The sequence below is a fragment of the Elgaria multicarinata genome, chromosome 2 (genome assembly GCF_023053635.1).
Source record: "Elgaria multicarinata webbii isolate HBS135686 ecotype San Diego chromosome 2, rElgMul1.1.pri, whole genome shotgun sequence".
Lineage (NCBI taxonomy): Eukaryota > Metazoa > Chordata > Lepidosauria > Squamata > Anguidae > Elgaria > Elgaria multicarinata.
This window is the reverse complement of record NC_086172.1, coordinates 25,261,685-25,283,277: the sequence shown is the minus strand read 5'-3', so window position 1 is coordinate 25,283,277 and position 21,593 is coordinate 25,261,685. Positions and strand designations below refer to the sequence as shown.

The window sequence follows — 21,593 nt, the reverse complement described above, 5'->3', positions numbered from 1 at the left end:
ACTAAATATTCTTTATATAATCTGAAAGCATAATTCAGAACTTTTGTTCGTTTAGCCACATACCTTTTCGTACTGTAGAATTATGTCTGCTTCTAGATAAGGGGTTGTATCCAGTTTGTTCCTCCACTCACAAAAGGCTTTTCGATCTGACAGAGACTTCTATGAATGGAAGGGAGGGAGGTGTTTTTTCCCTCTGCAGCCCCCTGTGTGAACCACAGCTCAAATTTGCTCCAGTGGGAACCGTGTGGGAGGTGGTCTGGTGGGCTGAAAGAGAAAGGAGGAATTTGCAAAAATTGTCTTCCTCTCACTTCTGTTCTACTGGAGCAAAGAGCCTTGTGTTAGTGAAGAGAAACTATTGGATGCAACTCACAGCATGTCCAAATGGGATACTATGCAAAATCACTTACTGGAAGGCTAAGGCTTCAATCCTAGGCACGCTTACTGAGAAACAAATCTCACTGAGCAACATTTAGATTTAACTTTAAATGGGGTTATTTTTAAAAGAAATACATATAGCTGAAGCAAATTAAAAATCCAATTTGAAGTCAAATATAATCTGACGTTAGTTGTTTTTTAAAAAAATGATTATCTATCCTATTTAGCAGTGGATATTAGTAGAAAGAGTTATATGTATATGTATTTCTGTTCTACAGTGTACTCACTATCAAATGCCTTGCAGTGAGTTTAGACAAAAATAAAACCACACTGCAACCGTTCTTGCCCAAGGAGCCCTAAGAGTGTGACGGTCTGACAGGCAGCATTCAGAATAGCCTTGATGAAAATTTACTTCAAACAGAGATAGCAACATGTGCTGCTGGGATAATCCATTGTATTACTTCCCTATGTTTGTTTAAGTGGTGCCATGTATTGATTATTATATACACTACTTCTAAATGGGTATATGATAAACTTCTTAAAATACAGGACAACCTTTTAACACAGTTAAAAGCTTTAAAAAGACCTGTTAGAGAACCTGCGATAAACTAAATGTTATTCCACTAAATGCAGGAAAGCTGATGGGTCGCCAGATGAATGGTGCTTCTTGGCTTAATGCATGGGTTCCTTTTTGGTCTGTTTGCATCTGGCTGCTCATATGGAGCATGCATCCATTTTTCCACTCTGTTTATCAGTTGAAAGCTAGTTAAATGTAATCCCTTTCCCATCCATGCAACAGCTGATGCCAGTGAGTACAAAAAGCATTACTCTCCCTCTGAATGGGAAACTCTTGCCCCTGTTCATACACACACCCCTTCCTAATTGCCAAAAGAGAGGTGCCTTTTGCAGGGAACAGAGGCGTTCACACACAAAAAGCCCTCTCCTGTTTTGCCTCTTCTATTGGTTTCAACATATGACAAATACCCAAAATGATTTTAATGTAGAATATAAGGGTGCGATTTACCCTTCTAGTATTTTTTTTTAATTCAAAAGCATCTTTCTTACGCTTTGTAAAATATAGGTGTGTGTGTTATGTCACCCTTCAATTAAGTAAAATAATTTTCAATTATAGTACTAAAAATAGCTTCCCCCTCCTGGCACCATTCTCAAATTATGTTTTCTTAATAGCATATAGTGTATGGTATGCTGAATATATATAAAAAAGAAAGAACGAAAATTGTAACAATGTGGTTTAAGTTCCGTTCATGAAGATATATGCTTTTTTTTTTTTTAGTTGATAAACCACGGCCACCGTCATCAAGCCCTTCCAGTATTGCTCGCCGTACACCGTCACTAGACATACTTGCTGCTCCTTACCTTGCTGGACAATGGCCTCGTGATAATCATGGACAAGCTGCACCTTGCATGAGGGACAAAGCCACCCAGGTAGGCTGGACACTGTTTCCCCCATGTGATGGAAAGTAAATGCCCATGGATGATGTTTGATCATCTTCCTGCATACTATGTTATTTAGGTAAACAATATACATAACCTGTTGTGTGTCATCTTTGTAACGCTTGCTTGTACTTGTCAGATAATTCTGCCCCTGGTTTGTTATGTTGTACAGAAAAGCTGTCTTTAACTCATGTGTTTTATCATGGACTCTCTTTTAATTATTGGTATGCATACTTCAATACATATTTGTTTTAAGTTCAGGTTTCATTTTAAACCTGATTATTTTTAAGGGGTGTTTGTTATAACTGATTTTTAAAATCTGATTTTTAATTTAAAAAGTTTATTTTGATCTGACTTGCTTGATCTGACATAACATTCTAAAAAAAACCCCTCCTTTCTTCTTTTTTTTTCAGACTGAGAGTGCTTGGGCTGAAGAATACCTGGAAAAGAAGAAAGGGTCTCATAAGCGCTCAGCATCTTGGGGCAGCACAGATCAACTCAAAGAGGTTGAGATATATTGAGCTGTTCTCAGTTCAAGATACCTGTCTACCATGCACAGGCCTGCAGCCACTGATTCAGAGTATATGAAAGTGATAGCCATTCATTCATTGATCATTTGCAGGATGAGAACCTAAGTATCCTTCTGTCCATGGAAGGCTTTTTAATCCAGCAGAGGGATCTTGCTGATGTAAGTGGAGGTGATTTTTGCCAATTCCCTCTTCCCTCTCAGGCCTCTTGTGTCACCTTCCACATTGTTGTGGAGGGTTCCCCAACCCTCCGGAGCAGCTTTTCAGAGGGTGCAAGAGGCTGCAGGGGGAAGGGAGAATTGGCAAAAGGCCCTCCGTCACCACCAGAAAGCATCTCTGGAGCAAAACTCCAGAGCAAAGTCTGAATCTAATCCAATAACAAAACACACCCTCTGTCTGTCCAATGTAAAGACTGAGTAGAGGATCGTATTGCAACACTTAGAGCAGAAAAATGTAATAGGGAGCAGGATGTAATCGATGACTTGTGTCATTTTTATCCTACTGGTATAACTGTGTAGATGTCAGCAAGAACACATAATCCCAAATATTTTTTTATACCAATGTTTAGGTGTCTTTTCTTTAATTTCTACTATTAGAACTGTCATTTAACTCTACAAGGTAGTTGTTTGTTTCTGTACGGTCGCAGCACACTTCCAGTATTTGCACACCAAAGTGTCTAGTGTTACTGGAAAATTAGACAGCCTCCAAAGGATCTTTGAGCTGTGTGTCCTTGCGAGAAGTAACCCCTAGGAAATATCATGGGCACACCCAACCTGGAAACGGGATGCAGGTGCCAGCCAGTCGGGATTTTCACTGAGCTCAGAGAATCTGTTTCATCTTAACACCCACCCCACCTCCAAGGCGCTGCAGCTTGCCTGAGCATGGCTCCCTCATGTTCACATCAGGTGGCAATGTCAGCCTGCCTTCATAACAGCCAGGACAAGACTGGACCTTCCCCCTATGTGGAGTGGCGAGCAACCCATATTGCTACTAGGGATGGACAGATTTTGTTTAATCTGATCTGTCTGGGGTTTTGTGGATCGTCAGGCATCTTTCATTCTGTTGACAGACTCTGAATCCCTTCCCCGGTGGAAATGTATGCAAAAAGTTTTGCCACAATTTGCCTCACTTTCATTGGCATGGAACATTTTGTTATTTTTCTTAGCCCAGCATGCAATCAATGAGTAGAGCACACACACAAAGGGTGCTACAAAGAGGAGTCTGAAGAGAGCTCAGAGATGTATAAAACTTTTTTTAAAAAGGCAGTTCTATCAACATAGCTTCCAGTAACTTGTAATTTAGTACAATTAAATTTTTGAAAGTAAAAAAAAAAAAAAAAGGCCTGTGCGACTCAGAAGATGCCGGTCTGCTGCAGAATCCACAGCTCGCATTGATAGAAATCCAAACTCATTTGAATCCATTTTGGATTTCTTCAACATCCCTAGTTGTCGCCAGCATGCCTTCATTCTGCGCCATTTGATTATGGGGTTGGGGTTCCACCTGGTAAAGCACAGGTCTCGCCCTCCCCCCCCCCCCAAGCACTCTCCTTTTCATGCTCATCAAAGGCAAGCTGAAGTCTTAGTTCTGTTTCCGCTTCCCGACTAGTTTTAGTATAGGAGGAAGGCCTGTGAATGGTGATGTTCATGCAGAGACATGCCTGTTCTGGCTCTCTCCAATGTAGAGGAGTTGCTATGCTTATGGTGGGAAGGGAGAATAAGCTTGCTAACATCAACATTGTGATAATATAGCTTCGGTGATAGTAAGGGTACTTAATATAAGTTTTGACATAACTATTTAGAATTGACGGTATACATTTTAAAGGGAACTCTAAAAGGTCTGTCCTTTCAGATCGCAAAGCTACGCCAGCAATTGCAAAGAAGTAAACATAGTAGCAGGCATCATCGGGATAAAGAAAGACAGTCTCCGTTCCATGGTAATCATGCAGCCATCAACCAATGCCAGGTAGGAAATATGACACAATGTTTGTATGCATGTATGTATTTATTTAATGGATTTATATACCGCTGTCCATGTTTAAAAATATCTCTAAGCGGTTTGTAAGAATTAGTGTCAGGGAAATTAAACATATTTCAACCACTGTGTGGCAAAAGGAACTTCTAACAAAAATATGTAACATGACCCTAAGATCAGCTTCTGTACCAGAACACTGGATGTAACACCCATTTTTAAAAAGGGACCCCAGGGGTGATCTGGGTAATTATAGGCCGGTTAGCTTCTGGGTAAATAGGTTGAAAACATTAATAAAGATATAATTATTAAACATATAGAAGGACAAGCCCTGCTGAAGAAGTATCAACATGGCTTCCCCAAAGCTACGTCCTATCTCACTATCCTTTTAGAGTTCTTTGTGAGTGTCAATAAGCGCATGGACAGGGGTGATCCAGTAGACATGGTTTACTTGGACTTCCAAAAGGCTTTTGACAAAGTCGCTCACCAAAGACTCCTAAGCAAACTTAGCACTCAAGGAAATAAGAGAAGAGGTCCTCGTATAGATCAATAACTGGTAAAAGAACAGAAAGCAGAGAGTTGGAATAAATAGTAAATTCGCCCGATGGAGGGAAGTAGGAGGGTTTCCACTAGGTTCTGTATTAGAGCCACTTGTTCATAAATGATCTGGAATTAGGAGTGAGCAGTGAGGTGGCCAAGTTTGCTGATGACACCAAATTATTTAGGGTGGTTAAAAAAAAGGGGGGATGACTGTGAGGAGTTCCAAAAGGATCTCTCCAAACTGGGAGAATGGGCATCGAAATGGGCAACTGCGGTTCAATCAAATTTCAATCATGCTAGCAGACATCAGCTAACACAAGGGGATTTTCTCCCTCCTGCAGTCCTCTGCGTCACCTAAAGACCTGCTTCAGAGGGTTCACCAGTGCTCTGGGGCAGATTTTGAAGGCCTCCAGGGGGACTGCAGTATGTGTCGGCTGAAATTCTCGTGCCAAGTTCTGTGCCCAAAAGTGAATTTCACATTAAAACCCAAGGCCGTATCCGGACGATTGCGACGCTATCGTGGGTTCTCTCCCCTGGCCATTTGCATCATCCCCCGTGATGCAACACGAGTTGGTGTATCGTTCTAACCCGGTGCATGGCAGGGGTGGCTTCGTACCCAGCCTGCAACCTCTACTGCACATTGTAGTTTATAAGGGTGAGCATGAAGCTACTCCCGGGTTGGGTTGGCGAACATGCCAATCCGTGCTGCATCGCAGGTGGTTATGCAAATTGCAGTAATCTGTACCGCGTGTACAGGGGCTGCGGGAGAAGCCATGATGGCTTCTTCCCCCTGCGCGATCATCTGAACCCAGTCTAAGCCACTTTCATAATCTGGAGGAGGCCACTCGCTGCTTTACGGTGACATTTTGCATCTGATGTCTCTCAGCAGGAGAATCTACAAATCATAGGTGCTCTCTTGCTTCAGGATGGGGGAAATCAAATGGAAGTGCCGAGGCGGTAGGGCAGAGGCATAACATTCTTGGCCTCTGGCCAGGGCTGGGCTCTCCTGAGAATAGTGGGTCTAGGTTGCCACTGAAGGTAGTGTCTGGTCTGGCACCTTTTTTTTTTTTTTTTTGAGATGCTGATACTGGCAAAATGTTTTCCTTCACTTGTTGTTTCCTCTTCTTGGTTCCATTAGTGAACCTTGAAAAAAAAAGATGTGTAAAATGTTTTACAGAAAAAATAGTTGGGTCTGGATTTTGAAAGTTAGCATTCCCATTGCTAAACACTCACTCCGTGGCCCGCCTCCTTAACACTCGCTCCGTGGCCCACCTTCTTGCTTTTGGGGTTGTACACGATAGATATGTCAGCAACTGGTATGATATAACAACATTTTTTTCCCCACACATAAGGAATTCAAGGTGAAAAGGGCATAAGTAAAAAGTCTTCTGTATAAAGCAAAATAAATTCTAGTACCTCGCCTCAAATTTCCGAGTCATCCAGGGATTCACTTTGTCATAATAACAGAATGTGATCTTGGTGCCACAATCTTGTTTGTTTTCCTATTTTAAACTACTGGAATCTATTTACTTTTACCTTTCGGGGTATTTCCAGGCTCCTGTTCCAAAGAGCGTGCTGGTCCCTGTGATACCAATTGCTAAGTCAACAGGGTCGCGTTTTCGTAACAGCATAGAGGGGCTGAATCAGGAGATCGAAATCATCATAAAGGAGACAGGAGAGAAAGAGGAACAACTTATTGTGAGTACACCGTCACAAACAAATAAGTATTGGCACCCGTTTTTTTACCTATTAACTCAGTCCCTCATCCATGTGCATAGAACATGGAGGACTAGAAAGCACTGCTTTAGGCAATTTGGTTGTTTTTTGTACAGGATCATCCGTTTTAAATCCTCTTATCTCTCTCTCTCTCTCTCTCTCTCTCTCTCTCTTCCCCTTCCTTGGAATGCTTTAGTAGACCCCAAATCTCCTTAAACTTGGCTCCCAGTTTTTTCTCTCCTTTTCTTTTTGTTGCAGTCTGAAGAATAATCTTTTGCTAAAGAGCTTTATTGATACAAAGGGCTAAAGTAGTCTATTAACAAGTAACATAATTCTCATCCAGACAAGATTAGTAGTCTGCTGCATGGCAAGAAGTATCTGTAATATCTTTTTCCCCTTAACAGCCACAAGATATTCCAGATGGGCACAGAGCGCCCCCTCCTTTGGTGCAGCGCAGCAGCAGCACTCGCAGCATCGACACGCAGACTCCTGGCGGCGCAGAGAAAGGCAGTAACAACAGCAGCAGGTCCCAGTCGGTGTCCCCCAGCTCCTTCCTTGCCATCTCCAATGAGGGCAGTGAGGAAAGCCCGTGCTCTGCTGATGACCTGCTTGTAGACCCCAGAGACAAAGGTACTTCCTGAAGAAAGCGCGGTCCTGTCTTGCTAGGTGGGAGACTGCTGAGAATCCTAATGCTGATTATCCTGTGTTTTTGCTAGACAGGCAATGGTGCTTCGGGGTGGGGGGTGGGGAGGAGGGGAGGAGGCCGGAGAGGGTGTGGGAAGCTGTGCAAAGTTCCCCACCCCCTTTTCCCCGTCTCCATGCTCAGGTTTCCAGGCTATGTCAGAGCCAGTAAATGGAGCAATCCTTTGCCACCCACCCACCCCAAACACTGTCTAGGGGCCCTAGGATTGCTGTCTTAGTCATATCAGGAACTCTTAGGTTTAGCCTTGAATCATGAACCTTGTTTTGTTTCCTGTCTTTTTGAAGTATGGGCCAGAATCCAAAGACCTGGTTAGCTTTGTGCAAGAGGCTTGGGATTTACCTAGTGGAATTCCACCATTGTACTGTATCAGAAACTGCTTTTTAAAGCTCTGCCATTTCAAAAGTGGGGCAGGGGCCTGCTTTAAATGGGAAAAAGTCTAAAGCTCTCTTGGGCTGATGGAGCTAGTTTCAAAATCAGGGTGGCGGTGTTGAACAATACTAGGTAAGGGGAACGGCGGCTTCTTCCTCATTGCTGGGGCTTTGAAAAAAGTTGCCAAATTTTAGCTTCTGATTCCTCTGACTTTTTTAAAATGAGCTTCATCACAACCTTGCTTTTTTCTTGGGTCATCCATACCTCGCCCACCAATCCATTGCCTTACCTCTATATTTGTTTTACCTTAAGCTTGTCTTGGTTTTGTTACTAGTAAGTCAGGGAGTTGACATTATATGACATACCATACACACTTGTGGGCAGATTTTGATTGTGTGAGGAAAGGAAGTTGAATAACCATCCCTATTTTAAAAGAGAGTGAATACTCATCTACGAGGTGTGGACTTAAGCATGGTAAACTGTACCTTAGTTTAGGATTGTAGAGCCCAAAACTCCAGAGCTCATGTTACAGCTCTAATAGGTTGATATGAGAGAATGTGTATACAGTGAAATGTTCCAAGAATACCAGTAAGAAGAGGTGCTTTGTACTTTGATGACAAACTTTCATTTAGCCTTTTAGCAATGTTAATCAAGGAGGAGGTGTGGGGAGGAATTGTAGAGGCAAAGGCAAGTGATTTAATGTATGTTTTGGCATGTTTAAGTAACAGACGCCTTGTTCACTACAGAAAATGGAAACAATTCTCCCCTGCCCAAATATGCCACCTCACCAAAACCCAACAACAGCTACATGTTCAAACGTGAACCTCCTGAGGGCTGTGAGAAGGTGAAAGTGTTTGAGGAAAGCTTGTAAGTATCTTTGCACTTAATATTCTTCTAAGGTCTTAAATTTCAGTGCACCTAATACCTGAACTTCTGTTATGTAATACAACCTTAGAAGTTAGTTTGTCAGAATTATGCGTGTCTGAATGAAGCAAGAACTTGAGTCCATATGCTTGGCTCTGTCATTTTTTCAGCTTACAATGCAATGGTTATGTAAAGCTGTTTGCAATCCGTTTTGGCAACGGCAGGTTCTTCTCCTTCCCTCCTTTAATGCAAATTAATGGATATATCGCTCTATTAACTTGAGTAGAGGATAAAGGGGTGTGTATCCTCCGTCCCTCTATTCCCCCCACCATGTTTTCTGATGGGAGGGCACGCCCAGTGTTTTGTAACTGCCCACACGCCCAGAGCAGCCATTTTGTGGTCACGCCCACAAAATGTGTCCACCGGCCGAAAATAGTTGGGGATCCTTGTCATATACGAACATCAATTCAAGTCTTCCTCTCACGCACAAGTCAGAGATATCAGCAGACTCAGGGCACCCCCATGTTCACTGGGGGGTGGAAGGCTGATTGACTGAGGAGAAAACAAAAAATTCGATGGATGGGGAAATGGAATGGAGTGACTAAAACCCTGCATCGTGTGACTAGACTACGGCACCTATGTATATCAATAGTACACAAGTATACTGACAAAAATACCCTGCTTCCTGTCCTTAGGATCAGCTCTGAAGACCTGAGGCCTAACTCACCAGCTTATGTATATTTGGGGGGCAAGTAAATATTCTGGAGAACTGGCTTTCACTGTCCCTGTTTACTGTAGTTCTTGCCCCTCCTTTCTGCCTGAATACATGGGAAATATCAGAGAAATAAAGGAATTTGGGGTTTTCCAGAGAGCTTGCCACATGTTTATTTATTTATTGCATTATATCCCGCCTTTTTTCCTTCAAGGAACCCATAATCCTCCTCCTCTCCATTTTATTCTAGGGAAACACTTTTTTGTGCCTCATACTAGAAGGCCTAGAATTGCCTTTTCTAGCCTGGTGCCCTTCAGATGTTTGGGACAATTTCTGTCCACCACAGTCAGCCAGGCCAATGGCCAGGAATCCTGACAGTTGTACTCCAAAACATCTGGAGGGCACCAAGCTGAGGAAGGCTGCCATACCATCATTGTGAACTGCCCAGAGAGCTGTTGGGCAGTATAGAAATGCAATCAATCAACAGAATTTCATGGAGCACATATGCACACAAGCTTTCAAGCAGGCCATGGCCCAGCAGCTAACTCCTCAAATGTTCCTTGTTCTGTTCTAATGCTGCTTTTGCTCTAGCAAATCTCATAAGATTGGAACACCTAACCTAGACAAAGAGAAACATTTGTATAAAGAAGTGTGGTTTACAATTTAACCTCTGCTTTTTTCTCAATCACTTTACACTGATTTTCATATAGCCAGGGATGGCCAACTTTTGTTGTTCTTTGGACAGTGATGGGGGGCTGGAATTCTATTTTGCCACACAAATTGACCCCATCACAAGTGAAAAGGCTTGAAATAAGATTCTTGCTATCTAGCAGTAAGGATTCATAGTTCTGAAGAACTTGCACATATCTGGGACATTGCATACAAAGCCCCCAAAAGACATTAATTAAAATATGTAATATCTATTTGTCTTAAAACATGCAAAACTGTTTTTGGCAGCAATTTCAGTCTTAAATTTATCTCAAGTTAATTATTAACATTTCCCAAACTCTGTGCTTTTTAAATATGATCCCAAGGGGTGTTTCTGAAATCACGAGAGATTTGTAAGCATTCTAGAGTTCCTCCTCAGCCTTTGGGACAAGGCCCTATTCCTCCTCTTCAGTTCCAAGTTGGGTCGGGAGGAAAAGGAATTCATTAGTCATGCTAACTTTAAAAGTGTGTGGAACCTCCAAGGCCATTGTGACTGCAAGGACGAAGAGCTGGGGGTGGCCCATCGCTGATGTACTAGCTTTGGAGGCATTCAGAAAGGAGTAAAATACATTGTTGCTTTCTGGATGTCTACATGGCCCATCAGGGAGAGTGCCCACTCCTCTCCATTAAGCTGTAGGAGGACAAAATCTCTTCTGAACTTGTGCTATTTGGAAACACTTGGGAAACAGTGAGATGACTCTCTATTTTTTGAGTATCTCCAAGGCAGTGTGAGGCTAAATAGATATGCTTCCACCAGATTTGAGGACACCCCATCAATTTAGAATTTGTTTGCCAAGAAAACAGATAAAATTGCTTTGAAAGTCGGATTGGATCTTGCCCTCAAGCGATCACATCTGAGGAATTCAGCATGCTCTTTACATTAAACCAATATTTTATTTATATAAAATTTGGTTGGATTATGAGAATTGTGAGCGGAAACAAGCTTGTGGAAGGGGACTTCCCTGTCACTGTGACTCCACTGTAACTTTCTGTCCCCCCAAAATGTGCTGCTCTTAGGATGGTACCTCGCTCACACAAGGTGCCTTTGCCTTATTTTGTCTCCCCTCCCGTGCCATTCCAGAAGGGTCTCTGGAGTGGGGAATTGCACCAGGGAGGGAGGCTGCAGGAAAGTCCCCTTTTGTGAGCTTGCTTCTGTTTATGGTTCTCAGGATCCAAACCAATATCCGTTTTAAACCATCTTAAGTAGCTGGTTTATCGGGGTGCATGGAACACTTCTTCAGGCAGTTAAGGCTGATAGGAAACTCACCATGGAATTTAACATCTTCAACTTTATCTGAATAGGTTTTTTTTTTAGGATTGCTGGTTGCTTGTGATTCAAAACCTTGCATGTTTTTATACTAATTAAATAACAGAGAACCTCCTTATCTGTTACAAATTTCTTGAACTAGCACAGCAACCACTGTATACCAATACAAAGAACACAGATTTAGAATAATTTAGGGTCACTTTTTCCCATGATGGGGTTTAAAATGTCTTCCTCCTGTTACACAAATGTGCTCACATAACTTCCATGTGTGTAATTTTCACCGTGTTTGGTTTTTGCAAACCTCTTTTAAAAAAGGCAACGTTTAGCATTTCCACGTTAATCTTTACCCCTTTTGTGGCAATGTTGTTTTTTCTTTTTGTAGGCCAAAGCCCTTGCATGAAATTCCAGCATTTTACTGTCCTGACAAGAATAAAGTAAACTTCATTCCCAAAAGTGGCTCTGCTTTCTGCCTTGTCAGCATCCTCAAGCCGCTGCTTCCCACACAGGATCTTACGCTCAAGGGTGCTACTCATAATCTCACTGTCACGTCTGGCATGACGCCTGCCTTGCTGCAGCCTATTTCCATGGCCTCCCTATCCGCAAACACAGACCAGGAGCGGCTCTCCCGTGGAACAAGCAAAGTAATACCGCAGCTGTCTGTGCTCCAGCAGTCGGGACACGGTGAAGAAACAGAAGGATAAACTTGGCTTTGTTAACTTCTGAGAACTTTTATTGAAGCTAGCTGTGATTCAGCCTTCCAAATCGCATCTGTTTGCGTCATAATTGCTGGCAGTTCCATATACAGGTCATACTAGTATCTTGATCTCCATGACCATGACTGTTAGCCTGGTGTGAGATCTAGGAAAGAGGAGAGGCAGAGAGGCTGCTACACATGTCTTGGGAAGGCTCAAGTTACATCTCTGGCCTGCACTTTTTAAAAAAACAAATAAATGCTTTGGTACACTAAAGAAGGGAGATATCCATAATTCTTTACTATCGGAGGGACCAATTTTTCTGATGCTTTGGGTCCCAATTTAGACTTTGATTTTGAAAAAAGGAAAAAAAAAATCAAGACATACCAGCTATTCTTAGCAAAAGATCTACAAAGGAAAAACAAGCAAATGATACTGCAGAACCTATTCATACAAAAAACAAAAATTACAAATCTTGAGGTTTTGATGCAAAACAGAGAGCAGGATATTCACCCTTTTCTTGCTACATCATTTCTACTTTTGGGACCAAAGGATTGAAATGTTTCAGTGTTCTGTCATGTGATCAGTTTGATTTCCCTCCTTCTCCCAGATCTGCTTAACAACCTTCAGACTAAAAAGAAAAGCAATATTGGTACATGTTTGGCAGGGGGCTGGGTAAACACATGCATAGAATTACTTGTCTGGAAATGGCATTTTAGAGCACTTCTGCCAATAGTGTAATGAAATGTTCCTAGTCTTGTGTTTCAGAACAATATTCCCTTCTTCTCTCCCCCCAAAATGCCAACTAACTGTCACATCAGTGCCTCTTGGGACATCTTGGTTTCTTGTGCCGCTGTCAAAATCTCGAATTGCCTTTGGCATATACTGATCCTATCATGTCTTGCCACTGTAGTATATAAACCCTGTAGTCATATGATCTTGAAACGGCCATGCATGGTTCCTCCTGCTTGTCAAAGTACTGTTTTGTGGGTCTGTTGAGGGTAATTGTTTGTCAGGCATGATATTTGTTAACGCAAATTATTTCAATGGACATAGTCTCCTTTTTGACTAGCAATATTGTTAGAGTGTTAAGCTAAGGACTTTTTGATTCTTAGTATTGGTCTACAGATGTGACCCATTTCATTTCTTTTGTGAACCTTTTTTTAAAAATAAAACTATAATTGTGTAACAATCAAAAATAGGAAGAAGTTCTGTTTCTAAATCCGCTTGTGAAAGGTTCTAAAGTAATCTGGTTACAAAAGTGTATTTACTGAGATGAATTCAATGGCACAGCATGAGCTAGAGCAGCTGTTTAAAGCTGAATGTTCAGATCCCAAAATACCTGCAAATTTGCAAATTTTAGAGGGATTGTTGATACAGCATTGATCAAAATGAATTTGGGCAAACCTATGCAGTTCTCAAAAAGTTACCTTTACAAGCCACACTTCTCTGGTATCTTCAGACTAACAAAAATATTTGTAGCATTAGTGTGACCTGCTCCAGAGTAGTAGCCACGGGTGATGACTAGGCATATCAACACTTTTATGCCATTCAACTTGGTAAGACTATTCTTCATTACCAGTGACCACTAGTTGGGAGTGGATCACACCTGCATTGATTGGATCCTGAATTTGTTTTTGCTTACTTAATGTGACACACTAACTCCTGCATTGATTGGCCTTTATATTATGTTTTTAAAACACTCTCTTCTCAAGGTATATGCAGTTAGGTGACCACTTGGTCTGTCTGACAAAGTGGGCTCTGGCCCACAAATGGTTGTGCTACAATATATTTGTGTGTCTTTAAGGTACCATAAGACTTGGTTGTATTTGCTGCAACAGCTTAACAAAGCATTGCCTCTAGAATACTTTTTAAAGTATTAATTGTTATTGTACCTGTATTGTCAGCATACTTTTGTTCCTGCTGTATGACTTTGCTTTCAAATGTATTAGCACAGCAAGATGGTTTCAGCCCCATTTCATGGACTTAATTTCTGACATATCAAGTTCTAGAACTACTTATTTTGTTGCATAAAACATTCATATTGAGAGAGCAGAGCTTTTCTTCAATTAGTTTTTTCACATCCGTTGAAGCAGGCATGCCTGATGTGGGAAAACAGTATTCTAGGAGAAATTAGGTCAGCTTTCAAACAATGCGATATATCTGTTGTATTTCACTTTTGTGGATACACATCAGGTTTCTTATTAAACTTTAAACACTCTGACTTCGTGAAACATGGGCTGGAGCGCTACTTTCATGCAAGGCAGATATTTGCATTTTGTTTAAGCCCAGTTCTACTTTTCATGTTAAAGAGCAACGTACATTTGCTAGGCTGTATGGTGATTCTCAGGAAATCTTTCCCTTCAGTACCTAAAGGCCAAATTTCAATCTAGAATCATCTATAAAACTGAAGTCCTCAAAACTCATGATTTATTGTTTTAATGGCTCTCTGTAAAACATGTTTCAGTTAAGGTAAATCATGTTTGGTGCAAAACTTTTTTGACATGACTTTTCTATGCCTTCACTTATATGCTAGAACAAAGATGGACAACACATGGCCCTCAAGCACTTCAGGCTGGCCTGAAAGCTGACATTCGAGCTTAAAAGAACAGTATTTATTTAGCCCTCATGGTTGTAATAATTTGAACAAGTAATGGAAAAATGGTGTGGAACTACATAACATAAGCAGCAAATGTTTGCCTAGTAAATTTCCACTTAAGTACAATGGGACAGCTCAATTGATTTGGACCAGCAAGGCATTGTTAGCCCATGGCAAGTACTCTCCTTTAGAATTAAGTTCTCACAAATCTTGGTTTGATGCTCAGCTGCCTGATTCTGGTTTGCATTTATCCCTCTGTGATGTCAGAGCAATTAAGCCATTGACTGCAAGAGTTAGGGAAGATAAGAGTTCAAAGAGGAAATCACTAGAGCAAAGAAGAGGTCAAAGAGATCTTAGGGAAGAATAAAAAATAAGTCCAGTTTTAGTCGGTTAGAAATAATGATACCAAATTCATTATTTTCAGCTGCCATGATTTCCAAGTCTGTATATAAGGGTAATATAGCTGTGTCATTTTGTCAAATCAGTGGTGGGTCTGTAACTTTAAAATAAATGCTATTAGTGCCATGCTATATGCATGCTCAGGCATAACACAAATCCGTCTATTTGTGTGTCATGCCCAAGAAAAAGAAGCCTGGCAATTTAAGGGGATTGGGGTGGGGGTGGGGGAGAGGTGCAACACACAGACAATGGCCCCATTCAGAAGACACCTTAAACCAAGGCTTTAACCATGGTGGTTAAGCCAGAAAGCCAGGCTGTGTTCAGAAGACACCTTAAATTACAGCTTTGAGCACGGTGGTTAAGCCAGAAAGCCTTATTCACTTTAGTTAAAGCCGTGGTTTAAGGTGTCTTCTGAACAGGGCCAATGCCTCAAATCCAGTCCTACCCGTAACCTGGTTTGGAGAGGGATCAATGGAAGGGATTAAACCTCCATTCACCACTCCCCAAACTGTGTGTGTGTGTGTGTGTTGGAAACACACACACACTTTCCTTTCACAGCTCTAGAACTGTCTACAAGAAAAAGGAGGACTATGTGCTCTGATGCATTGTTTCCTGCCTCTCTCCCAAGTGCAGCTTCAGGGAGAAGGGTGAAGACTTGTTTTCAACGTGTCTCAACTTCTTACCTGCTTCCTGACTACAAGTTGGCTTAGAGAAGAAGAGAACGGGAATTGCTGCCTTCTCTCTTCTGATCCCAGCTTGATTGCAGAGGAGGGAGGCCTGAAATGCCAAAAACACATCCCTCTGCAGTCCTGGGCAAGAGGCGGATTCCTATCACTTCAACCCAATCCTCCTAAAGATGAGGGGGAGAGGGGAATTTTGTACGAGTTTCCTTTACCCCCACCAGCACAATTACATCCTTCACCCATCGGTACTCATGTAGTAATTGTGTCTTCTTGTTGCATCCTATTTCCACTACTGATTTTTCCGGTCACGGGGATGTAGTGGTTGTAACAGATTTAGAGAACAGCAACTTTGGAAAGGACTGTGAGGACACTGAGTGGGAAAGAAGGACAACAACCTAGAGCAAACTGGAGTGAGGAGTGGAGGACAGTGAGTGATGCCTGAGGAGCAAGGGAGAATGGAGTCCTTCCACTACCGTTCTGCCTCTGAAGTTTTCCAGGCCTTTCCCTAATATCAGCATAAGAATTTTGTAAGATAAGTGTTACTGCATCTGCAGAGCACGTTGCTCGCCCTTGTGCCAGACATGATTTAGCAAAGGAAGTTTACTACTTAAGAACTGAATCTTGGAATGGCAAACGTTTTCTGGCTGTCTTTCTCTACTTGAGTCAATTATTAAAACATAATGGCAACAGTATTCCACTAATTTCTGCCAGTTCAGATTAGTGGACAGGTCTGTCCTGAGGGTGGTATCAAATTAATCCCTCCTGCTAAGAACTGCCTGTGTTACTGGAATGAGGTGTGGGTGGGGGAATTCCACCGGTATGCCTTCAAAATCTGCTCTGAAGGGTTGGGAGAACCCAAGGCAGATTTTGGAGGGGCTGCAGGGGAGAGTTGAAAGTCCCCTCATTTATGCAATAGTCTGTATATTTTATGTACTATAGGAAAGGACATAGAAGTGCTAGTCTTAAGTTAGGGAACTCATATTTAAAATGGGATGAAAACAGGCATTCTATTGGCTATTGCTTCTTTTTAAAAACTTCCATTTGGGACTTTGCTGCTTATTGTTCTCCATTTGATTAAATGGCTATGTTTGTAGTCAGATGTAAGCTATTAGTGACATGAAACAGCCATTTGGGAGAGACTTACGGTTTTAGCTAGGTGTTGATGTGGCTATTCTGTCTTTGGGCAAGTTTCAAGGTATTGCAGACCATCTACATTTCACACTAAAAACTACTTTAAAATATAACTGTGGACAATTAAGCCTTCAGACATTTGGAGGATCTGAAAGTGTTTTCAGTCTAGAAGGTCACATTTCCTTAACAAGAATCTCCTGTACCAGGTAAAGAAAAGGTAACTAACTTTAAATATTGGGTTAGTTGCTAAGCATGAATCTTTTCTTTGATTTCTGGTTTCATCATCTTGTTTGGCCATCAATGTTCTACTTAGACGTGTTTAAATGAAAATAAAATATTTCTGAAGCTGTATCTTTCCTACCACCCTAACTCTATCTGGATATTGTGTAACGTGACTCTTATCACAGCAGTTCACTGCCAGTGGCATGTGATGTATTTCCTTTCCGGGTTCACCTCTTGCTAGCGAGACTGGCTGATCTGTTTTATGCCAGTACTAGGAATAAAGATGTTACGGGGAAATCCACGCCTAATTTGGTAAATTGTATGACTATGTTTGCAAAAGGCCAATGGTGTAAGTTTGTAAGTTTAAAAAAAAAAAAAAAACCTCAGTGCACACCAATGTGTTTGGGCATTTCTTGTTTTTCTATTGTTTTTATTTTTAATGATTGATGTAAGACCTTATGACTGCAAGAAATTTTATTGAATTTTTTTACAAAAATGTTTTACTCACCTTTATGGGACTCGCACACTTTCAATAAATATTTCAAGTGAAGACGTGTGTTGCTTCAGGTTTTTTCCTCTTCTGGGTTCATAACCAAACGTGAGATTCGCATATGTGAGGCCAGATGGAAGTATAGGTCATACCCGTTGCAAACTATTCCATTTAGTTTAAATCACAAATTCATTGCTTGTTGTCTTTCAACAAAACCACGCCATTAATTGAGGCCTTCTGTGTTAGCAATCACTTAGATTTGTGGAATGACATGCCTTTAACTCTCCGGCCACAGCTAGACCTAAAGTTTATCCTGGGATCATCCAGGGGTCACTCCTGCCTGAGCACTGGATCCCCTGTGTGTCACCTAGATGAACAGATTTGACCCCTGGATGATCCAGGAATAAACCTTAGGTCTATCTATGGCCTCTGAGTTTAGGAACTAGGGTTTCCAAGAGTGTCTTGGGCTCACATCCTAGAGGTGCCAAAACCCTGAAGTGGCTCAGGATAGATTCTTTCCCTCTTCTGCATTTCCTTTTTTACAATATGGGCATTCAACCAAATTGCTCTAGAGAGGAGTTGTGATGGTTGCAATATTTATGTATGCTATGGTGTATATATGAGATGTTTCACTGTGGCTACTAAAAGACATATTCTGAAAGATGACATGTTATTTCTGCTTGGGTATTGCTTGAACTGAATCGATACCCCACAGCTGCAGATGTTGGTCTCTTAACAATCAAGATGTCTTAGTAACTGCTCGACTGGTACCCTTTAAGGGAGGAGGCCTCATGGAACCCTTCCCCTGAATTATTGGGCTCTGGATGCTGGATGCCATTTTGTGGTTGTTGAAATGATACGCAAGCCAAGCCGACCAGCTGTATTCCCTATCTGCTCCTTTATTGGCCAGAACATGGAGAAAAGGAAGTGTGTTTGAACTGAGGCTGGCCTGTTCCTTGCTGTACATGAGGTGAGAAAGAAGATAGTCCTTTGGTTTTTATGGAAGCGCCTCTGGAACATTTTTATTGACCTAAGGAATTTATATCCTGCGGTTCTACCTCCCTGATAAGCAACCATAGTTAAAATTTAAAACAATAGAAAACAAGAGTTGCCTTTCCAGATTTGATGTGATAACTGCCTCCCTGGCATCACAGAGGACATGGATTATGTACCAAGACAACTTCTCATTATTCAGGAAATGGAGCGATGGCTGATGTAGTTCAGTGTTCGGTTTGCACATGGAAGACCTGGGTTCAAATTCTTCCCAGCCATACAGTTTGCTTTGGTGACTTTGGACAAATAGCTACCTCAAGGTAGCTGTGAGAGACAGAACTCCCCTGACCTGCCAGCAGACACTCCACCGGCAGAACAGCTAAAATGGGGCAGAGTTGTGAGTGAAATGTGAGCTTTGACCTCAATGAATTCATCTAATCCCCATTTAAACCCATGCAAGGTGGTGGCCATCACATCTTATGGTAGCAAATTCCATGCTTTCACTATGTGCTGTGTGAAGAAGTAGTTTCTTCTGTCTCTCCTGAATCACCGCCACCATTCATCTTCACTGGATGACCCCAGTTTCTAGGATTGTGAGACAGGGAGAAAGACTTCCAATTTTCTGGACACCATACATGGTCTTGAACCCTTGTTCTAAGGAGTGCTGTGTGTGCTCTATGCAGGCCCCCTGCCCAGGGAACTTTGTGGGTGTTCTCCTTCTCTGAGTGTATTGTGCTCCCAAAATGGAGGAGCATAAGAGGAATTTAATGTCTGCCTGGAGGGATGACTAGGGATGGCAGCAGCACAGTCACACCTGGAGTGGAATGCAGAGGCATTGTCTTGCAGTGTGTGTGTGTGTGTGAGAGAGAGAGAGAGAGAGATGCAGGTCTGTCCTCATCATTATGAAATCATTGGCTCCACTATGTTTGGGATGTATGTGGGCGACATCACCAATTGGTTTCCACAAGCAGCGTTTCTAGGGACCTTGTGGGCGTGGTTGCTATTTTTATGTCATTTTCTGGTTGTGTTTCCCCTCCCAGGCTGAGCATATAAAGCATACAACCGTGGCTGCTCCACTGACATAGCAGCAGTGTATCATGTAATTGGAGCTCAAAAAAAAGGGGGGGGAGTGTGTGGCAGGGGAGGGGGGCAGAAACCAGACATCAAAATAACAGAAGTGAGACTGATGCCATATTGCTAACTTGTTTACTGTCTGCATGTAAGAGATTTGCTATAATGCTGGCATAGATTAAGGGGAGCAAAGGCTTAACCCAACACTACAAGTAGGCAACTATAACAACATGCCTATTCCACGGTTCTGCAAATCCTCTCTAATCCTTTTGCTGTGATGAAGAAACCTGACAAATGATTGCAGCCCATTTAAATATAAAGTGGCCTGTTTTATTTGAGGAACTGGTTACTGTGTTTCAGAAGAAATCTGGTAATTTTTAACAGCCACTTGGTGGATCTTGTCTCTATCTTTGGTTTGGGAAAAAAGAAATGTGGGCCCAAAGTGGTGACTAATAAATTTATATTCAAGTTCAACTCTCACACACACACAAATATGTTCCTAAAATAATACACACATTGTAAAGGAGTTAATAAGTACTTTTAAAACATTTTTACATTTGATTGCATGGGGATTGTTACTAAAAAAAAAAGGGATTTTAAACTACTTTGCTTTCTCCATCCTAAAAACAAAATGAAGTGAATTGTTAAATATAAATTCTTAAGGTAATATATGAAAGATAAGGCTTTAGATCCTCTTGGGATTGTGATATTACATGAATAAGGATGCAATTCTATGTAAACCAAACTGGGAGTGAGTCCCATTGAAATCAGTGGCGCTTACTTCGACATAAATATGCATAGGGTTTAGGTCGTAAGACGAAAAGAAATTAACATAATGTGTGTTCCTATTATAGATTGCCTGAATCAGGACCAGATCTGCTTTTCTAAACCTGGGCCTACCTCCTTTTCTCCCAGTCAGAATATAGTTTCTAGACCCCCGAGGAACAAGCAAGCAATGCTTTGCCCTCCTACTCCCAAAACTGCATTCAGGATAAGGTGGGTTTTGGCTCTTCGCCATTCCTGAACACTGCTTCTAGATAGCCCTGCCTTGGGTTTTGCTTCTTGGTCAATTTCCCCATTGTTAAGACGATTGTTAATTTGTCACATTATGTTTTTAAGTCATTTTCTTCCCACCAAATTTAAAATAGTTAATTCTTTTCTCCATTATTTTTGCTTTCAGGTGTAGTCTCCTGACCTCCAGCACAGGAGAAGTTGGAGTGATCTCTGAAATCAGTTAGCCAATTTATTTTACATACCGAGGAATCTTTAAATATTCAGCTCTGCTGCCCATCCTTTTCTTGATAAATTATAATGTGAATCACTACATACCAGTGGGACCTCTCTGCTCTTGCTTTTTTCGCTTGAAAATGTAATCTAACCATATATCTCACAATGGAGCACTTACCTATATGGAATTTGGGGGCTTTTCCCATCATAACCTACTTCAATTCTTCTCAATACTGGTTTTCTATCATATCCTAATATCAACTTTCTTCTCTTCTGTAATATAAAAAGCTCAGGACAGAAGCTTTCAAAATAATCTCTTCCTACTCCTATTGCATCATCCCAGCCCCTAGTTAACATAATCACATTTACTTTAGCACAATAATAATCAGGTCTGCCTTAAACAAACATACAGAAAACGAACCTTTCGACAGCACATCTCTGGTCATGCTGTATTTTGTGGTTTTAATTACGAACTGCCTTGGATATTGGGTAACATAAAAATGTAATAATAAAAATAAATCGTTAGAACGAGATATGTCTCCCCAAATAGATTTTTAAAATTCTTTGTAAAAGTATAAATAGTCTCTCCAGCAGAACTGTATCAAATAGATGTTTACGATTCCCAGCCCATATTGCAGACTCTTGGTGCTGTGGTTTATCCATTGTCCAATTTTGTATGAACAAGTTTATACCGCTGTAGAATTTAGATCTTCAAAACACCAGCCAAATGTACAGTTGCACACCAACTTGCGCCAAGATATCTTTTTTGGTTTTAATAACTTACTTTAGGCCCAGTGAATTATATTTTAATATCTCAGCGTCATATTAGAACTCTATTTATTTATTACATTTTTATACCGCCCAATAGCTGAAGCTCTCTGG

At 41.3% G+C, this 21,593-nt stretch overlaps 1 protein-coding gene across 1 annotated transcript in view; it reads left to right on the top strand.

The window, feature by feature from the left end:
* Positions 1-13,095, top strand: part of FAM117B (family with sequence similarity 117 member B) — a 33,359-nt gene extending 20,264 nt beyond the window's left edge. Inside the window, exons 2-8 of the mRNA XM_063115881.1 lie at positions 1,670-1,821; positions 2,244-2,336; positions 4,206-4,319; positions 6,420-6,563; positions 6,986-7,211; positions 8,400-8,520; positions 11,587-13,095. Coding sequence (XP_062971951.1) covers positions 1,670-1,821; positions 2,244-2,336; positions 4,206-4,319; positions 6,420-6,563; positions 6,986-7,211; positions 8,400-8,520; positions 11,587-11,905 — 1,169 coding nt within the window. The 3' untranslated portion in view covers positions 11,906-13,095. The remainder of the gene's footprint in view (positions 1-1,669; positions 1,822-2,243; positions 2,337-4,205; positions 4,320-6,419; positions 6,564-6,985; positions 7,212-8,399; positions 8,521-11,586) is intronic.
* The last annotated feature ends 8,498 nt before the right edge of the window (positions 13,096-21,593 follow it).